The sequence below is a fragment of the Electrona antarctica genome, assembly GCF_951216825.1.
Source record: "Electrona antarctica genome assembly, chromosome: 20".
Taxonomy (NCBI): Eukaryota; Metazoa; Chordata; class Actinopteri; order Myctophiformes; family Myctophidae; genus Electrona; species Electrona antarctica.
Genome location: NC_136801.1, coordinates 10,583,845 through 10,604,586, shown reverse-complemented (window position 1 = coordinate 10,604,586; position 20,742 = coordinate 10,583,845). Strand labels below are relative to the sequence as shown.

The 20,742-nt window shown below is 42.6% G+C and overlaps 1 protein-coding gene across 2 annotated transcripts in view; it reads right to left on the bottom strand.

Annotated features, from left to right (window-relative positions):
* The window catches only part of dnajb6b (DnaJ heat shock protein family (Hsp40) member B6b), a 51,100-nt gene that overhangs the window by 10,362 nt on the left and 19,996 nt on the right, over positions 1–20,742 (bottom strand). Inside the window, exons 3-8 of one of the 2 annotated variants that reach the window (XM_079489732.1) lie at positions 20,429–20,538; positions 16,178–16,255; positions 15,181–15,288; positions 3,718–3,858; positions 3,373–3,541; positions 3,192–3,262 (exon numbers count right to left, since the gene is read on the bottom strand). In XM_079489732.1, coding sequence (XP_079345858.1) covers positions 3,192–3,262; positions 3,373–3,541; positions 3,718–3,858; positions 15,181–15,288; positions 16,178–16,255; positions 20,429–20,538 — 677 coding nt within the window. The remainder of the gene's footprint in view (positions 1–3,191; positions 3,263–3,372; positions 3,542–3,717; positions 3,859–15,180; positions 15,289–16,177; positions 16,256–20,428; positions 20,539–20,742) is intronic. The other variant, XM_079489733.1, reaches the window with a different exon arrangement.

Genomic DNA, 20,742 nt, shown 5'->3' with positions numbered 1-20,742 from the left:
CAGCTGGCAGATGCATCAGCCCCTGGGAGGAGAAACTGGAGCTTGAAGCATATGATTATATTTTAATGATTGAGATCTTTCTTAAATGATCAGTTCAGTAAAATAAAACAAGACATATCACACTTGTGTGTTTTTCTATGTACACAGTATATCAGTGTATTGAGAGGTATCTCTAAAGCAGTGGTTCTCATACCTTTTCAAGTCAAGGACCCCAACATTTTGTCCGTGGACCCCCATCTGAAAAGTCCCCAGACCCCTGGAAGTCCCAAGACCCCCTGGTTTGAGAACCACTGATCTAAAGCAGTGTCACTGTGATATATTTTAGTTATCTGAATTATTTTGTGTTTCTAGTGTGTCTAGTTTTAGTCGACTTAAATATCATAAGATTTTAGTCGACCAAATCTACAGCTGATTTGTCTACTAAAATGTATTTTGTGGCCTTGATGGCGTCGTAATGCCTGATTTTACACTTGGTTCAGGTTGCATGCTGAAAATAGCCGATCTACAACACCACATCGTTGTGAGCTTGTAGATATGCAATTTTCAGAGGAGTTCTACTGGATCTCTTGTCCACTAGTCCCTCCACAACATTTTCGTCTAGGCTACTTTTATTTGTTGACGAAATTGTCAGTATATCACATCAATTAGTTTTAGTCTGTGTAGCTTAATCGTTTTTGTCAGTAAAAAAAAGGTAGTCGATGGACAAAATCAACACTAGTCAACAAAATCAACACTGATCTAAAGAGCATCTAGTGTCTGATTGGTCAATCTGCCAGAGCAAATATACTGCCCAGTCATCAGAAAACAATGTCTCATTTTATTTTCCAGAACGAATTATATAACAGCGGTCAAAATCATTAAAGAATAATGTTTATTCATATGCTGGTCCAGCCGGCTCTCAATGACTTCAATGAATTCCACTGAACTTGAATTTAGGCAACAGTTTGTCTCCCAGTGCATCATGGCTCATTTACATGGTGTAGAACATCCGTCTTATCCTTTCTTTTATATAATCCTCTCTCATCTAACAGCTTTCCCATTCCTGACGTCTCTCATAAAAAAAAGAAACACAGGGAGGCTTGTGTAAATAAAATAGCCTTGAGCACATTCCACAGAAGAGATGTGCCAAAGATAATGTTCCCCAGAACACATACACAGAGAGTGAGAGAGAGAGAGAGAGAGAGAGAGAGAGAGGTGTCAGCAGTTATCGCTCTGCGGTGCCTCTTGTGGCTCAAGTCAGCCTGTCGATGGAAACGAGTTCACCTTTTACCGAATCATACTGTGACGAACGGGAAGAGACGATGCCGGTTGAAAATGGCCAAGTGCCAAACTGGCCAAACGCTATGCCGTGTTTCGCCCCGACCCGGCCACGGCCTCCCGCACGGGAAAAACTGGTGCCCCTGTTCTGTTTTTCTCACTTGTACTGGTTTCTCACTTGTACTGTAACATGTACAGTTTATGTGTAAATCCCATCAATAGTAACTGAGTATAGAAATTAAAATATAGTCCATAGTCCTTTGTGGTATTTATCATGGTATTAAATACAGAAGCAGCAGGCACTACAGGGGCAGCACCTCAGGGAGCTCTTCAGGGGTTCATTGTCTTGCTCAGGGACACTTTCGACACATTGCTGAAGCCTGGAATCGAACCTGGGACGGTTGGTTTCCCAGCCTCTCTATCCATTCAGCTACTTTCATAGCTTTCAAGCTACATGCTATGAAAGTGAACACACACAACCAGGTCAGGCACAAAACTCACCGATACAAATGACCTCAGCTGTAATTGAGATGTTAGTATTAGATTAGCAAACAATGCACACAGTGACTGATGTGATGGGTGGTCAGTTGTTGTAATAGAGAAGCAGCCTCCGTGGTTTCCTTGTTGTGGTTGTGTGACCGTGAAGCAGATGTTTAGCAGTGTAAAGTGTGAACAGGTTAAGCACGCATAACTCAGAGAACCAGGAAGTGTGAGATGTGAACATCACTCAAGCCAAATCAGACAAACACCACAGTGACAGCAACGAGCCCTTCCACAGGATCAAACTCAAGTTTATTGTCCAATTCATTTCTGAATCATATACTGTGTATATATACTGTATAAACACAATATATCATTATTATTTTTACAAAGTACATAAAATCCCCTGTATGTCCGGTATGAACATATTGTGGCCTGTGGAATTCGGTTCATTGTGTTGATGAGTTACAGTAAAAGAAAAAAGAATGAAAACAACCATAGGCAGCCTTCTGTCATCACCATGCAGATATTAATAAACCACACTGTTGTCAATCAAAACAAATATAAACAAAATAGAAAAGGTGATAAAATGCACATTAATATAATCAATTCATTACTAATCTATGTTATTCACTAACAGGCAAGAACATGAACATAGCTAACAGGTTAGCACGGTGCAGTTCTTTGGGCAAAGCATTTAAGCTTACATCATTCACTCGTTAAATTGGTCAAATAATAATGATAATAGTAATAAAAACAGCCCCCAAAATAACACACTGACCACTGTCAGGAATGCTCCACTGTCAAATGTGTGGATGTTTATGTCAATTTGTGACATGAACAGCAGTATGCCAACTATTTACATATAAGAAAATGCTATTAGTCGGTCCCAACATGGCTCTTTGCCATCGGATCCTACAACACCCAGAATGCATTGCAAAGCAGTTGTCAAGCCCATTGCTCCTAGTGGCAGAGGGGACAATCAATGTGTTGCTTCCATGAGCATTAACAGACTTACTGTAGCACCATGTACCGAGTTTATACTGATGCCGATTAAGACATGGCGATGATGAGGTTGTACAATAGTGGAGTATTCCTTGAAGTGCATATGGCAGAGATAAAGGTACAAGTAATAAACGAACAAACAAAATCCTCTGTGGTCCTAGTGAGATGGTCCCAAACCAAAAAGTAAACTGGAATAAATACAACTAGCCCCCAACTGTAGCTACCTAGAGTGAGAAGAACGCTGTTCTTCGGAATGAGAATGTCGCCAGGGAAGCGCGGAGAGACAGGAGCGAGAGACCAACCACCGGTGACCAACAGGGTGCCACTCAGCTGGTTTGGTTTGCTCATTTCTTTATTTTCTTGGTATTCCCGGTGTGTGTGAGAGAACTGCACAGGGCATAAATGCTGTGCCGAAGATTGTTACTGCAGTCTTAGGACCTGCTCCTTACCATTAACAGTTAGAGACTTTAGCTGGCCGTCTTCCTCCACTTCCACACGCTCCTGGCCATTTTCCACAATCCTGTCAAAGAAAAGAGAGACAGACTGTTTAGGAGATATCTTATTGTTGCACGTCCCACAATATCTCATCTTGCAGTCGCTTCACCGCAGCTGCAGGACATTCTTTAGTACCGTTTTGTGGTGATTTTCCTGCCGTTGATGAACTTGGTAGAGGACGACACAGATCTGAAGTTACCCATTCCCCCTCCTCCACCTCCGCTCTGCAGTCCGCTGCCCCCGATAGACGATGACGAGAAGGATGCGAAACCTCCGCCCATCGGTCCGAATGGGGTAAAGCCTCCTAAAAGCAATGACAAATGCATTTCTGTTTCAAGAACACAACCCTGCTTATGTTATGTCGGTGCTACAGGTTGGCTGTCATCCATACAAAACTGCAAAATGTAATCGCACACTGGAACATTTTCTCTGGATCCTGTGTCCCATAACTGTACCGTTACTGATCCGGTAAGTACACACCTGAATCAAACCCTGAGATACCTCCGCCAAACCCTGGGAAGCCTCCGAAACCGTGGTAGAATGGCCCCCCGGTCCTGCTTCGGCTCATGCCCCGCTGGCGACTGCGGCCCCCTCCAAAGAAGTCTTCAAATGGGTCATCGGCTGTGAAGGGTAGATTAATAAACAGTAAACTTCTAGGGCATAATGCAATCATTTTACAAAGGAAATTGATTGTCTGCTCCTTTGTGGCCGCGCACTCAGATCAGCCAACGCAGGAAAGCTGGAAGTACCCTCACCCAAAACGCCGGGACAGCGCTTCACACGTCCCAAACTCTTCTCCCTTCTGGCCCCAAAACTGTGGAATGCACTCCCTGTTGCAATCAGAACTGCAGCATCACTCCCAATCTTCCGCCGTAGTCTGAAAACCCACCTTTTCAGACTCCATCATGGCCCATAGCACTTATCCTACCCCCTTAGATAGCACTTTTTAGACTTAGATAGCATTTGAAACAGACTTATAGCATGTCATGTAGACAGCACAATAATTGCATTATATGTAGTCATAGCACTTCATAGTACATATGTATAGCATAGTATAGTATATATGTATAGTTTATATGTATAGTGTCATTATATAGATATATTCTAGTTACGTTCTTAGCTTATGCATGTTTCATGATAAATGCATTTTGCTTTTGTTCTTGCCTAATGTAAATCGCTCTGGATTAAGAGCGTCTGCTAAATGCCTAAATTGTAAATTGTTGGCCCAGGGTAAAATCCTCCTGTACTCTCCCTTCCCTATAATGTAGGTCCTTCTCATTCGTCTGTCATTAAAATCTGCATGACTGATTATGTGAGGATATCTGTGCTGTGCAGGCCCGCACTGGTTCAACAACTCTTTCCGAACTCTATTCATGAGGAGTCATAGCCATGATCGTTAGAATTCTAACATAATGGTCATAATGACTTGATGTACTCACTGTACAGTTAAAACGATGAATAACCCGAATTAATGAATTAATGAAACACCTGCTGCAATCGTGACATAATCGACCACATGATTTGGAACTATTGCAGAGAGATAGGCATTGTGGAACTAGAAAGACAAAAAGACAGAGAAGTCTTTTCAGGGTCTGCCTGGGGAATTCATTCTAATGACACTGGCCTTTGAAGGAAAAATATGTGAACGGCTTCATTTCATAACTATAATGCATATCAATTTTCCATTTAACATTTTACTTCATATTCATTTCCAGTACTATCCATCTAATGTCTTTTTTGCTTTCACAGCATTTATGGCATTTGAGTCATTTTTAAATGAACTTTTAATCATGAACAGACCTACAGTCCATTTCATATTGAAAAGCAAGTGGTGAAAAGGGCCTCAGAAATCCAACAGATTTTTTTCTTTTTTACAAATAAAATGCACACACACACACACACACACACACACACACACACACACACACACACACACACACACACACACACACACACACACACACACACACACACACACACACACACACACACACACACCAAACTATTATCCACTGCTATAATTTGTGGAACAATCTTGATAATTTACTGTCAAAATACCCTGGCCATTTACTCTCATTATAATGCCCAGTGGACGTAATGCTAATTTCGCTTTGCCAATCTGGGTCATTCCAGCAGGATACGGCTGGTACGACTGGCAATGTCTGCCTGCAAAAAGGCACTAAAGAAACCTCTCAGAACCTTAGCTGACTCTTAAGGGAGGCAAGCTTATAATACAACTAGACCTTGAGCACTGCACTAACCCATTAGCGTTCATTGACTGCAGTGAAGTCATTCTAGCTTACAGCTACACTCTCAAGACCATGTCAATACAACAGACATCAGAACAAAAATCTTGCTTGTACTCCTTTCAGTGAATGCCATTCCTTTGGTAAAGTGAATGCCTTTTTTGTCCGTCTTCTCTTATCAGAGATGAGTTTTCCCCGGGGGACGTTCAGAAAGCGAGGAGAGAAAACAGCGAAACAGAACCATGTGTTCTTTCCTTCGGGGGAAACCGGATCTAGCACACCCACTGTAAAGCAATTCTGTATATTTGTCTCAGCTGCAGTCTTTCAGCTGATTTGGGCTGGCTGGGTGAGTGACAGATCCACAGAGACAGCTGGACGTGGTACCCACTGCACTTCACTAGAACAGTGGTTCTCAAACCTATTCGGTAACCCTTCATTTTACGGTACGGTAATTACCAGGTAACTACCAGGTAATTACCTGGTAATAATAGGTAAGTACCTGGTATTACCTGGTAACAACCAGGTAGTAGTTATAAGTATTTGCCCATTAATTACCTGGTAATTACATGGTAACTTCCAGATACATTACTCAGTAATTACTATGTAATTACCAAGTATTCCCCAGTATGTATAACTATTTACTGTATAATCTCCTGGTAATTATATGGAACTTACCATGGTAAATGACACACTGGTTGCCAGGTAATTACCAAGTATGTTCCTGACAATTACCAGGTATTTATACGTTTTTAGTATGTAATTACCAGCTAACTACCCGGTATTTACTTTGCAACCAGGCACGATACCCTGGTTGCAGGTACTATAGGTATGTAGGTACTATAGGTATACCAAGTATTTTCAACAACTACCAGGTATTTACTCTGCTACCAGGCAAGTTACCCAGTAGGTACTAGGTCATTACCAAGTATTTTCCTGACAACTACCAGGTAATAACATGGTAACTGTATTCACTGTGTTTACATGGGTACTACCCATGAAACACGTGGGTAGTAGCCTACCAGGAAATTACCAGTTGTACTAGGTAATTTCCTGACAACTACCATGTAATTACCTGATAGGTACCCAGTAAGGAAGGAGGAACTGTACTGTAAAAGGAAGCGTGCTCTATTTCCATGATATTACCATGTACCTACCTGGCAATTGTAGATTATAATCCTCCCCATTACCCATCAGGGTGTATTTTGAACTTTGAACTTTGAATTTTGAACTGGCAATAACTGTTAATTACCAGGTATTTACTGTGTAAATTAACAGGTAAAACCAAGCAAGTTACCGTGTAAGAAAGGTGTAATTGTACTGTGAAAGGAAGCGTGGTTTGTTACAGTGAAAGTACAGGGTAATATTATGGAAACAAACCACGCTTCCTTTCACAGTACAGTTCCACCTTTCTTACACGGTAACTTGCTTGGTTTTACCTGTTAATTTTCACAGTAAATACCTGGTAATTAACAGTTATTGCCAGTTCAAAATTCAAAGTTCAAAGTTCAAAATACACCCTGATGGGTAATGGGGAGGATTATAATCTACAATTGCCAGGTAGGTACATGGTAATATCATGGAAATAGAGCACGCTTCCTTTTACAGTACAGTTCCTCCTTCCTTACTGGTTACCTATCAGGTAATTACATGGTAGTTGTCAGGAAATGACCTAGTAACAACTGGTAATTTCCTGGTAGGCTACTACCCACGTGTTTCATGGGTAGTACCCATGTAAACACAGTGAATACAGTTACCATGTTATTACCTGATAGTTGTCAGGAAAATACTTGGTAATGACCTAGTACCTACTGGGTAACTTGCCTGGTAGCAGAGTAAATACCTGGTAGTTGTTGAAAATACTTGGTATACCTATAGTACCTACATACCTATAGTACCTGCAACCAGGGTATGATGAGATGAGATGAGATTAAATTTATTGTCAATGTACAGTACAAGTACAGCACAGCGAAAAGTATTTTCGCATCTCACCAATAGTGCAAACATGTCAGTAAAGAGGAGGATACATTAATTACAGTAGTACAGTAGTAACAGTAATGGGCTGAGCAGTAGTCATTTAAATAAATAAATAAATAAGGATATGAGAGGAAGAGAAAAAAACATGATCTGTCCATATTGCACGTAGCCCTTTTGCACGTGGCCCAATGCACAAAGTGCTAAACTAAGGTCCAGAGACCATATTCCACAAGTCCAGTGGCCATATCACACGAGTCCACATGACTGCATGAGTGCAAGACTAGGATGAGTCCAGAGTCTCGGATACGACAGGGATGGTGGATGGGTTGGGGGTGTCACGGTGGCAAAAAGTATTGAACCCAAGTGCAGAGTCACGACCAGCAAGGCAGAGTGTAATTAAAGCATTTATTGAATATTGCAGAAAAAAGGCAAAACATATACAACTAGTAAAAGGCAAAAACTAAGCAGTCCAAAAATGCAAAAACAAAGAGGTACAAGCCAATTACCAGAAGCTTCAAAGCATAGTCCAGGAACAAGGCAAGAGATCCCAGGTACAACAACATGACATGAAAGTATGATCCGACAAGGTGTGTGTGCAATGAGTCCAGTCTTATAGGTGGTGGGTTGATTGCAGTAGTGTTCACAGGTTTGTAATGGGCTGGGCTGATGAGAGTGGAACCAGGTGTACTAACTGGGACTGAAGTGTGGAATGGGATGAGGGAGTGGCCGAAGTGGAAATACAGACAGGGGGAGACTCAAATCATGACAGGGGGCTGACACTGGAGGGGGGAGATGAGTGGATGAGGAGTTTAGGTAGATGACAGTGGAGGGGAAGAAGCTGTTCCTAAGTCTGCTGGACTTGGAACCAAGGTTCCTATAACGTCTCCCAGAGGGGAGGAGGGCAAACAGACTGTGGTTGGGGTGAGAGGGGTCTTTTATGATGCTATGAGCCTTCCTCAGGCACCGTCTGTCATAGATGGACTTAATGACAGGGAGAGATGTTCCGGTGATGCGTTGGGCAGTTTTCACCACCCTCTGCAGTGCCTTCCGGTCAGAGGCTGTACAGTTTCCGTACCAGTCCGTGGTGCAGTACGTGAGGATGCTCTCGATGGCACAGCGATAGAAATTCCCCAGTATCTGCGGAGATAGGTGTGCTTTCCTCAGTCTCCTCAAGAAGAAGAGACGCTGGTGGGCCTTCTTGACCAGAGACGCGGTGTTGAGGGTCCAGGAGAGGTCCTCAGAGATGTGGACCCCCAGGAATTTAAAATTGGGGACCCGTTCGACCTCTGCTCCGTTGATCTGAATGGGAGCGTGAGTGACAGCCCTAGTCCTCCTGAAGTCCACTATGAGCTCCTTGGTCTTCTTGGTGTTCAACGCCAGGTTGTTATCAGCACACCACGGCGCCAGATGCTGGATCTCCTCCCTGTAGGCCGTCTCATCGTTGTTTTTGATGAGACCCACCACCGTTGTGTCATCAGCGAACTTGATGATGGTATTGGTGCCGTGCATAGGGGTGCAGTCGTGGGTGAAGAGGGAGTAGAGAAGGGGGCTCAGCACACAGCCTTGTGGGACACCAGTGCTCAGGGTTAGGGTGGAGGAGGTGAGGTTGCCTATCCTAACAGACTGGGGCCTGTCCGTGAGGAAGTCGAGGATCCAGTTGCAGATGGAGGGAGTGATGTCCAGGTCCTTGGTTGCCACAAGGTCACCAACCTTAGTGATGATTTTGGATGGGATGATATCCAATGCCTTGGGGTTGCCTGGATGCCTGGTTGCAGAGTAAATACTTGTAAATACCGGGTAGTTAGCTGGTAATTACATACTAAAAACGTATAAATACCTGGTAATTGTCAGGAACATACTTGGTAATTACCTGGCAACCAGTGTGTCATTTACCATGGTAAGTTCCATATAATTACCAGGAGATTATACAGTAAATAGTTATACATACTGGGTAATACTTGGTAATTACTGAGTAATTACTGAGTAATGTATCTGGAAGTTACCATGTAATTACCAGGTAATTAATGGGTAAATACTTATAACTACTACCTGGTTGTTACCAGGTAATACCAGGTACTTACCTATTATTACCAGGTAATTACCTGGTAGTTACCTGGTAATTACCGTACCGTAAAATGAAGGGTTACCACATATTCATGTCAAGGAAGGACCCCCACATTCATATGTATTTGGGCCATGGACCCCCATCTGAAAATCATTGGTGCCAGGGACGGGACAGTCCAGTGTTGTTTTCGTCGACTAAAACTAAGACGAAAAATGTTCGTCGACTACCTTTTTTCACCGACAAAAACTAATGGAAACTAAATGAAAACTAAGCTACGATGACTAAAACTAAGACTAAATATACTGACAATTTCGTCGACAAATAAAAACTAGACTAAAATGTTAGGAAGGGACTAGTGGACAAGAGATCCAGTACAAGTCATTTTACACTTGGTTGCATGCTGAAAATAGCCGATCTACAAGCTCACAACGTGTCGCGTTGCGACGCGTTGTGAGCTTGTAGATCGGCTATTTTCAGCAAGTGTAAAAACAGTCCTTACGACGGCATCAAGGCCTGCCAAAATACATTTTAGTCGACTAAATCAACTGTAGATTTAGTCGACTAAAATCTTATGACATTTAGTCGACTAAAACTAGACTAACACTAAGACATTCCAGGTGACTAAAATGTGACTACAACTAAATTAGGTTTCAGTCCAAAGACTATGACTAAACTAAAATCGAAATTTGCTGCCAAAAACAACACTGAGGGACACCCATACAAAATGTATGTTTAACCCATTTAGGCCTGACGTCGAAATAAAAAAAACAGACCTAAACAGAGGTTCATAGCGCGCCACTCGGTGGCACACTATGAGCTTGTAGATCTGCTATTTTTCAAGAGTTCTTTGAAAATAGAAAGAAATAGTGTGGCATATAAGCATCTGTGTAGTTTTAGATTTTCGCATTGGCTATTACAAATGTGCAGATAAAAGCTCACAGCCCGTCACTGCATGCCGCGTTTGTACGCTTGTACATCTGCTATTTTTGAACATTTTTGAAAAATCTTGAAAGTTTGAAAACTACTGATTTCATAAATTGATTTTGATTGTGTATCATTTCGCTGGGGACCTATAGCTAGTATAGAAGCTCTCTCCCTGGAACCCCCTCAAATACCCCTGGGGGTCTCAAAGAGAAAGGCCGCGGGGCCCGGGGTCTTTGAGAACCACTGCACTAGATGAAGTCCCATTACATGGTCAGTAAAGGGCTAGAGGCTTGAGTGGTCCGGTTGTTAACGCTTCGCGTAACTAATATATATTGAGGAATTCCTCTTTAACTCGCTTTAACAGCTGACTAACATGCCGAGGACAGAAGAAGCAAGGATGTAATTTGATGATGCAGTTTAATGAAATAAGCCAAATTCACTTTCTCTATTAGGGAATTTGATTGGCTGATCTGTGATGGCCTTTTTTTTAACCGATTTTGGGCGGGAACCCCTTTTGGTGTTAGCATTATGTTATGCTTTAGCTATTGAAAAATAGCAGATCTACAAGCTCATAGCGCGCCACCGAGTGGCGCGCTACGAGCTTGTAGGTCTGCTATTTTTGAAAAATCGAAGAACGACTGACATAGAAACATAGCTTTTTCTGAAAATTGTCAGGATGTAGTAGACATTTTTAGAATCTGATCTCAGGTCAAAATGGGTTAAAAGAGACCATGCTCTTTATTCCTCTTCAGTACTACTAAAGTCTCTCTCTTCCTGGCAACCTTATGCTCTGGCTCAAAATCTCCGTTACTGTTTGTGAATACTTCCCGAATAAACAGCAACAGCTGTGGTCCCCCACTTCGTTCTGTATGCGTTAGGTTGCCTAGGTTATCAAATGCAACAGTATTGCATGTCAGAAAACATGGGGGCTAATTTTCCTAACGTCACTTTAACCAGTCTGCTGACCAGCTAAGGTTATCACTGACGCGGGTTAATAGAATGTCCACTTTACAAGTACCACGCTTAATCAATGATATTCTTGTCTCCCAACTTTTTCCAACAAGCTTCTCTGTCTCACACACACCCACGCACACACAAGCACACGCACGCACACACGGGCAAGCTGACATACAGACACGGTTACTGTACGTACACACACCCACACAACCCAACGTTACGCCATGTTCGACATGTGCTCCAACACATGCGGACACACACACACACACACACACACACACACGCTTGGCGTTATTACAACTGCTCTTGTTTTAATACGGAAGCTATTTTTGAAAGCATTCCAGTTGAGTGATGTAGGCGCTCGTATCCGTCCTCTCTGTCTGTGTCTGGACTCCATATTTAGAGCTGCACAGACAGGGTGAACTGCACATGCCTTCCAATCAGCAATACGCTGAACCCGTGCAGGCCATTTACACACAACTGGACCAGACGAGTCAACTCCTAGTAGTCCATGCCTACAGTAACTACAGTAACAGAAACAAAACGTTTCAGTGTTACCCGTATTGATTCCAACAATATCGGACATCCCACACTTTCTGATATGAACGATAAGGTCATCATATGCTTGGCACTTGTCACAAATGTCACTGATCATCCCCTGTATTTCTACTTCGACCTCATCATCTGGGTGAAGATACAGAAAAGGGGGAAAGGGTTCGTTTTAGCAGGAGGAGATTTGTTCCCTCAGCCATTGCGGCCAAAGAATAATTGTCACAGGCCTAGTGCCTACTGTACCTAGTAAAATACTAGACCTGATAGAAGTGCTCATGACAGAACAACACATTCTCTGAAACATTAAAGGGATATTTCAGAATTGTTTTACTTAAGCTGTATGAAATACTTGCCATTTATATAGTGGTTGCAACTGTATTCATTGGTTGCCCGAGTACCGTGGTGGGAGTTCTGCTCTGGTTTTGGTGAAATATTAAGTAGTTCCAGTCATTTTGTGGGGGGGCACAGGGGGCCACGCATTAAAAGTAAATTAATCCACAAAACTAGCGTAATTTGTATTGTTGACCTATTATCACACGGAAGTTGACGGAACTATGTTTTTTGTGTCCATATCACTACGCCCAAAAAACAGGCGGTATTGCAGTCGCTGTACCGCACTGTTGTGACGAAAAGAGAGTTGAGCCAGAAGGCAAAGCTCTCTGTCTACCGAGCAATCTTCGTTCCTACTCTCGCATATGGTCATGAAGTGTGGGTCATGACCGAAAGAATAAGGTTGCGAATACAAGCGGCCGAGTTTTCTTCGACGGGTGGCTGGCATCTCCCTTAGAGATAGGGTGAGAAGTTCAGTCATCTCCCTTAGAGATAGGGTGAGAAGTTCAGTCATCTCCCTTAGAGATAGGGTGAGAAGATCAGTCACACGAGAGAGACTAGGAGTAGAGTCACTGCTTCTTTGCCTGAAAAGGAGCCAGCTTAGGTGGTTCGGGCATCTGGTTAGGATGCCTCTCGGGCGTCTCCCAAGGAAGTTCCTCGAGGCACGTCCCACTGGGAGGAGCCCCCGGGGCAGACCAAGGCGTAGTTGGAGGAAACTCATCGACTCACTGGCCTTGGAATGTCTCGGGATCCCCCAGGAAGAAGTCACTAATGTTGCTCTGGAAAGGGAAGTCTGGAACACTCTGGTGGAGCTGTTGCCTCCGCGACCCGACTACGGATAAGCGGTTGAAGATGGATGGATGGAACTATGTTTTTTTGTATCCATATCACTACACCCAAAAAAATAGTTCCATTGTGATAGAGGGGTCAAAGTTGAACGAAAGTTGTGCTAAAATTTAGAAATAGGTCAACAATACAAATTACGTTAGTAGTTTTGTGGATTCATTTACTTTTAATGCAATGTTCTTTTAAAACAGAATAAGGAAGCGTTGCTTGGGTTCAGTCACAGTGGCTTAGAAACAAAGAAACCCAAAGTTCTGCTTGTGGTGATGCAGACTGTAGGAAAAACTGAGACAAAAAGTATATATTTATTGAGCAAGGCAAATGTCCTTTGTTATTACTTCTGTTTTTATGTTCTATATCTGTCGATCACATGAGGATCAGACGACAATTAATGTCAGGGCAACCTGGGAGTGACCTTGATCTCGTCGTCGGATTTCTTAGAATAGTGCTGAACTTGGGAAGTGATAGGGGAGGCTGAACGAACAGCCTTAAAGGACACACACAACTATACCTATATAGGCTGGGTGCTGGATAAAGATAAAGTCATAAAAGAAGAAAAAATCACCCCCCCCCCCCCCCCCCCTGTCTCTCTCTCTCTCTCTCTCTCTCTCTCTCTCTATCATTAGCAGGCAACAGTGCAGCACTATCTCTCTCTCTCTGTTTCTGGCACAACAGCGCCCCTACTGGTACTCATAGTCACACATGAGTCACACACAAACATAGGTTAACACATAGGTTAACACGGACATTGCTGTTCCTTGGAGTGGTTGCACCACTCAAAAATCACACCAGTGTGAACTGAGTGGTGCAACTCCTCTCTCTCTCTCTCTCTCATTAGCAGGCAACAGTGCAACACTATCTCTCTCTCTCTGTTTCTGGCACAACAGTGCCACTTTTGCCCCTACTGGTACTCTAAACATTGGGACATAGTCCCATAGGGACATTGCTGTTCCTTGGAGTGGTTGCACCACTCAAAAATCTGCACACCAATTGATGCTCCCAAAGATTCTTTACTGAATGGTAACGTTTCGGGCCGCAGCCCTTCCTCAGACCTTCTGGTCATGCATCATCTAAGTAGCTGAAACATAAAATATGATGTAAATGTAGTTGTTGTAACTCCTGTGCAGTATGTACAATACATAATACAGTAGTTATGTTACTACTCACTCATGACAACAACCATTAGGTGCCATGCTGCAACAAGACAATGTTCTCTTTACATCTCTACATGACCGGACACCAGTTTCAATACAGCAACCAGAAATACAATAGCTCTACCCTGTAGTCACCTCCCTAATCGAATTAGGTCTCACCAGACAGATGTTTTTTGTTCCCGCCAGTGACCTTCTACACGGCTCTCACTCTTGAAAGAAATCAAGTGTCACAATAAACAAAACACTCCAGATTAAGCCCTACAGTAAATCCACCGTAATAGTACAGCAATAAACAATCACGTTCAGATGGGACGTCCAGCGGAGCCGGTCAATGTTCAGACGGTGGGAGAGGGGACGTCGTGCGGTGTACTGCCGATGCACCATGTGGCGGAGGGGTGAGGATTAGCGCGGGGCTTTCTAAAAGGCTTTCTGGGGTTTAGACCTCTCTCCACAGGGGCTAACAGAGGGAGAGTGGCTCTTCGGGGTGCTAAATCATGCACTATCTAATAGGAAAAATAATTAGGAATTGGCGCTGTTGGGTCGGCATGAAGATTTGATTGAGAAAACAGCAGGGGGACTCTATACAATGTGCTTTCTGTCTCCCTCTCTCTCTCTCCCCGTCTGTCTGTAGTACTTTGTCTATCTGTCTCAGTCTGTCTGTCTCTCTGTCTCTCTCTACAATTATTTACTGCATAGGGAAAATCCTGTCCATATTCTTAACCAGAAAACAGTCCAGCATCAAATATGCAGTGAGCTGAAGATAACTGTGATGAATTGTTAATACCAGCAGTGGATGTGCTCTCCTCGGACTCTATAATTCTGCACGTCTGGTCCCCTTTTCTATTGCTATATTGTTACTGTCTCCTCATTTCAACTTTTTGGTGGGTGGGGAACTTACCAAAGAAATCTGCAAACGGATCTCTGCCACCGAAGAATTCCCTAAAAACGTCCTCTGGATTACGGAATGTAAAGTTGCTGAAGTGGTCGCCATTGTGATAGTGGCCTCCTGTTGAGAAGAAGAAGAAGAAAAGCAAACTCAGACTCAAACTTCAATATGCAAAACCGTTTCTGTCTGGGGAAATAAAAAGATGATGAAATTATGCCATTGTGTGTCAAAGGTTTTGCACGCATGAGTTTGAATTATGTTAAGAAACCTACAGTGAGCTGTTGGTATCTCCAGTAATAGTTTCAGGGCAGCAAATACTCTCCCTTTTATAGTTAACATATATGCATATACTGTATACCAGTGGTTCTTATCAACCGTTTCTGGGTCAGGGCCCACTTGAAAATATTTAAAGCATCCGCAGCCCACCCATCTGACCACTTAAAACGGCAGCCATTTCTTCGGCTGCCATGTTAAAGGTGAGGCGTCCAAAGGCGTCCTGTGGCATGGAATGAGTAGTCAGATGGATGGGCTTCGCATATTTTCAAAGCATGTATATTTTAATGATCAATCAATCCATGTTGTTCCACCGTGGATCAATAGAACTAACGTAGTATACTTTAATCTCATTTATTGGTACTACTTTTCAATATCAATGATATATTATCGTTAAAATTGTAAGTGTTTTGTCAATTAGTTTAAACACGTTTGCACACGATATACTGTCCTCCCTTATTTATATTAAACCAACAAAGTTTGGCCCATGTACCTAATGAAGCCCTATATGGCTGAAACGTTGTTCTGATTGTTGGGTTACATAAAAATACGGGAGAGCAGTATGTTGTGTGCCCTCCTTCTTCATATACTACGGTCCCAGCTAGGTGCGTGTTATGGCGGTAATATTGTTAGGGCTTTGTACGGTATGTGTGTGTGTGCACTGACCACAGGGATCTTGCCTGTAGTGTACACTGTTATATCATAATATCCCTGGTTATGTAAGATATTCTCTTACCTCCTCCTCCTCCTCCTCCTCCTCCTCCTCTTGAGAGGCCTTCTTTACCATATCGGTCATAAACACCCCTCTTGTTTTCTGGGGAAAAGAGAGAGAGGAGAGAGAGAACATTGCTTTAGGTTGAATTAAGGGGACAAGATACACAGATACACAGATACACTGCCCGATATTATTTTACTTTTTGGACGTCATCGGTATTGCCAATCATAGGTTTCCGAAATAAATGTTAAAAAATTGCCGATCTACAAGCACGCGTCGCAACACGGCGCGTTATCAGCTTTTAGTTTCGTAAAATAAAATATATATTATTATGTGGATTAAGTGGTTGAATTAAATTAAGTTCAGTTTGTGTATTTTATATTTACTTCTTTGCTTGTTCATTGCATAATTAAACGTATATATGTTCTTTTTAAGTTTAATGCTTAAACTTAAACTCACTGCCAGGTATTAATTAATTCATTATTCCAAAACCGTGTCATGCTCAGTAAATAGCAGATCTACAAGCTCACAACGAATGTGATGCGTTGTGAGCTTGTATATATCAGGCTTAAGCAGGCAGAGACCTCTAGACGGGTCCCAGGAGCACTCCAGAGATACCAGGCTTACAGTACATACTTGGCATCAGTGAAGCTCACTGATGCCAAGAAGGCTTTTTCTTTTTCTTGAATGCATGCCTTCATCCAGTTGATTGTGTCCACAACACTGCAGATTTTGGACTATTTTAAATTGTTAAGAGTGTTAGCAGGGGTCTTAATTTAATTTCGGGGATAGCAATTTGATTTAATCAGGAGAAAGAACGCATACTACAGAATAAACAATGTAATTGGAAGTGACGAAACAAGAACAAATACAATTGGAAACATTAATTGGGAACACTATGAATTGGTTCTCTCTCATTTTTTTTCTTTTTTAATTTTTATCCCACGATTTTCACCCAGTGTCAATTATCAAATGTAATCCTGGACGCTACACTTCCTCTGCCAACCTGGGGGGGGGGGGGGGGGGCAGCGGACTGACCTCATACTTCCTTCTATGCCTCTATGTCTCTCCTGATTAGATGAAATTGGCAACCCTAACAAACCTTTTTGTTTTAACCAGACGAATATCACTTACAGCATATTTTAAATAGTACACTGTGTAGCTTTTTGCAGGTTGTCCTCAGTAAATACACCTTGCAGAGAGCCGTGTTTACAAGCGACCCCAAGCTGGAGGGACATACTGTAGCAGCCATTTAGATCCTAATATCCCATCACCCAGAAGGCTGTTTTGTTGTTAAACCTGCTAAGCCTAAATAATGGTTGAGTAGTATAATTTTAGCATATGATTCAGCTACTTCAAGGGAGCAATTCCAAATTGTTGCAATGGTTGCAATAAAAACTGCAATAAACAAATACTGAAAATGCTCATACGCTGTATCACCGAGCACTAAATAGCACATGTTCGGGGGAGGGAAGCCAGCTGGGGATATAGGTTATACAAGCGGGATATACATATTACAAACTCATAGCACGTCACTTTGTACCACGCTATGAACAGACCAGACAGTGGCCTTGTGGTTAGAGTGTCCGCCCTGAAACTGGGAGGTCGGGGTTCGATGATTCGATCCCTGGACGGGTCATACCGGGTCATACCAAAGACTGTAAAAATGGGACCCAATGCCTCCCTGCTTGGCACTCAGCATCAATGGGTTGGATTGGGGGTCAAATCAACTAATGATTCCCGAGCGTGGCGCACGCTGTGGCTCACCGTTCCAAGAGATGGGTCAAATGCGGAGAACAAATTTCACTGCGGTAACGTCTGTGACTAATCGTACGACTTTGACTTTGACTTTGAACTTATTATGAAAAATTGTGAAAATGTGCGCATATATTTGAATATATATACTTTTAAATTGACCATTTTTAACAAAAATCTTTGCTTCTGGAGGCCTCTGGCAGAACATATTTTGAGATTGGGAGATCCTCGGCCAAATACTATACACTGTAATTTTGGGGGTCCTTCACATGAAAAGGTTTTGAGCACCGCTATAGAAACATGCAGCGACCTGAGGCCTCAGGTCTACTTTGGTTACATGTGTTCATGTTGTGAGAAACCTGCGGAAACGCTCAAAGGACACAGTGTCTCTGAGCACAGTCACATTTCATCACAGGCCAAATCGATAGAGGTAAGTGATATTATTTTGTTAAAATGAGTGTCAAATATCTCTATTATTCTGATAGCAATCATTGTTATAGACTGTTTGTTCAGTAACAAGGTTCTCGCTGTCTCTCCAGCTCTTTAGTAAACAGAAAATGCATTTTCAGGTCGGGATACAAAATTAGTACGGAAAAAAGGAAGACAAATAAAAGTTAATAAATAAAGATGTGTGTGGTATAGGTATAATATAACTCCACTACACATCTTGTACTTTTACTCCACTACATTTATTTGAAAACTTTAGTTACTAGTTACTTTGTAGATTTTGATTATTATTACAAAACATTAACCACTTCAATTCATCCCTGTATACGTTTTGGCCGAGCTCACAATCTGTCACGATGCAAAGCAATGTGAACTTGTGGATTGCTATTTTATATTGCAGTATTGATACTTTTACTTGAGTAGAAATAAATGTGAGTACTTTTTCCGACACTGTGTGTCAAATGTTACAGGATCATACAGCAATGCTTGTGTAATCATTCTGTGCAGGCCCCATCCTTTTCAAACAAGAGCTCTTTCATCCTTCAAGGTCCTCTCTTCTCAGAACAACAGAGACAATGTATTGTTGTGAAACACACTTTTAAGTTTGTTTTTGAGGCCTAAATATGAGAGAGCTGGGAAGACAGGTAGACCCCTGACTTTGAACAAACACTGTGTAGCAAAACAAGCTCCCACACAAGCCCTGCCACATTGTATGCTTGCTTTGAAGAGACTGGCATTTAAATGCCCCATTTCCTGTTGCTGTCACTGGGCGAGTGTTACATGTACGACTGCAACAAACAAGCTCAGACAGCTCCACTTACAACGTAAACTCACAACGCGTTGCATCACAACCCAATATGAGCTTGTAGATCTGCTATATTCCACTATATTTGACATACTAATGAATTGCATTTTTATAGCGCTTTTCTATGCACTACGTGCCTACTCAAAGCGCTTACAAGTGGTTCATTCATTCATACATTGGGAGGTGAAGTGGCGAACAGTCGACGCCAGCGTCCTCACTTCCCACATTCACACACCAATGGTGGCGAGCTCACACCGACCGACTCATTGGAGGCAATGTAGGGTTCAGCGTCTTGCCCAAGGACACTTCGACATGTGGACAGGAGGAGCCAGGATTCGAACCACCGACCCATGGATCATTGGACGACCTGCTCTACCTCCTGAGCCACAGCCGCCCCACATAATGTAGGTGTTTAATCCATAATGCACCTTTCCCTTCCTAGAAACGTAGTAGAGCCGAAAGTACAATATGTGTGTACAGCTGTACTTGTGTGTAGTAAACGTGCTTTGTTACTGTCTATAATCCACCAAGCACATGTGTTGTAATGGGCAACCTGAACCTTCCTTGTAAACTGACAAATAAACAAACAAACGGCCGGCTATACTCTTTTATTATTTAGTGTTTAATCCGTTGGCTGGCACCTCACAGGGACCGGTGTGCTAATCCCCCACTGAACCAACAAGCACATGTGCTGTAATGGACAACCTTCCTTGTAAACTTTTTTCTTTTTTTTTGAGTGGTGTAAACCACTCCTACAACTGGCTTTGTTTGTCTGTCTGTCTGTCTGTCTGTCTGTCTGTCTGTCTGTCTGTCTGTCTGTCTGTCTGTCTGTCTGTCTGTGTGAGCATGGTGAGCATGGTGCATTGTGATTGGCCGGAATGAGACATTACGTCAATGACCACAGCTGATCAGGCTATATAATACCTTACACCACTCAGTTCACACGGGTGTGATTTTTTAATTTAATATTTCTTTCCAGTTTTAAAAAAGGGACACTAAACACATGCAATACCATTCAAACAGCATAATCCACAATGCATACAGTGCAATACACCCACATGCACAGTGTGCGCGCGCGCACATGCGCACGCGTGCACACGCACACACACACACACACACACACACACACACACACACACACACACACACACACACACACACACACACACACACACACACACACACACACACACACACACACACACACACACACACACACACACACACACACACACACACACACACACACACACACACACACTTACCATCTGACAGCACCTCATATGCTTCCGACAGTTCTTTGAACTTCCTTTCGGCGTCCTCCTTGTTGTCGGGGTTCTTATCTGGATGCCATTTCAAAGCTGATTTTCTGTACCTGTGATGCCAATAACACACACGCACACACACGTACAAATAACGTTAATGTAAAAACACAAAGCAGCAAACACAGATAGGGTAGAAAAAGGGTTCACTTGTGAAAGAAGCACAACATCAGTTTTTAGCTGACACACGCCAACTTTGATAAAAAGGAAATTTATGAAGAAGGGGGAAGTGAAGCAACCATCTTCATGTCATGGCG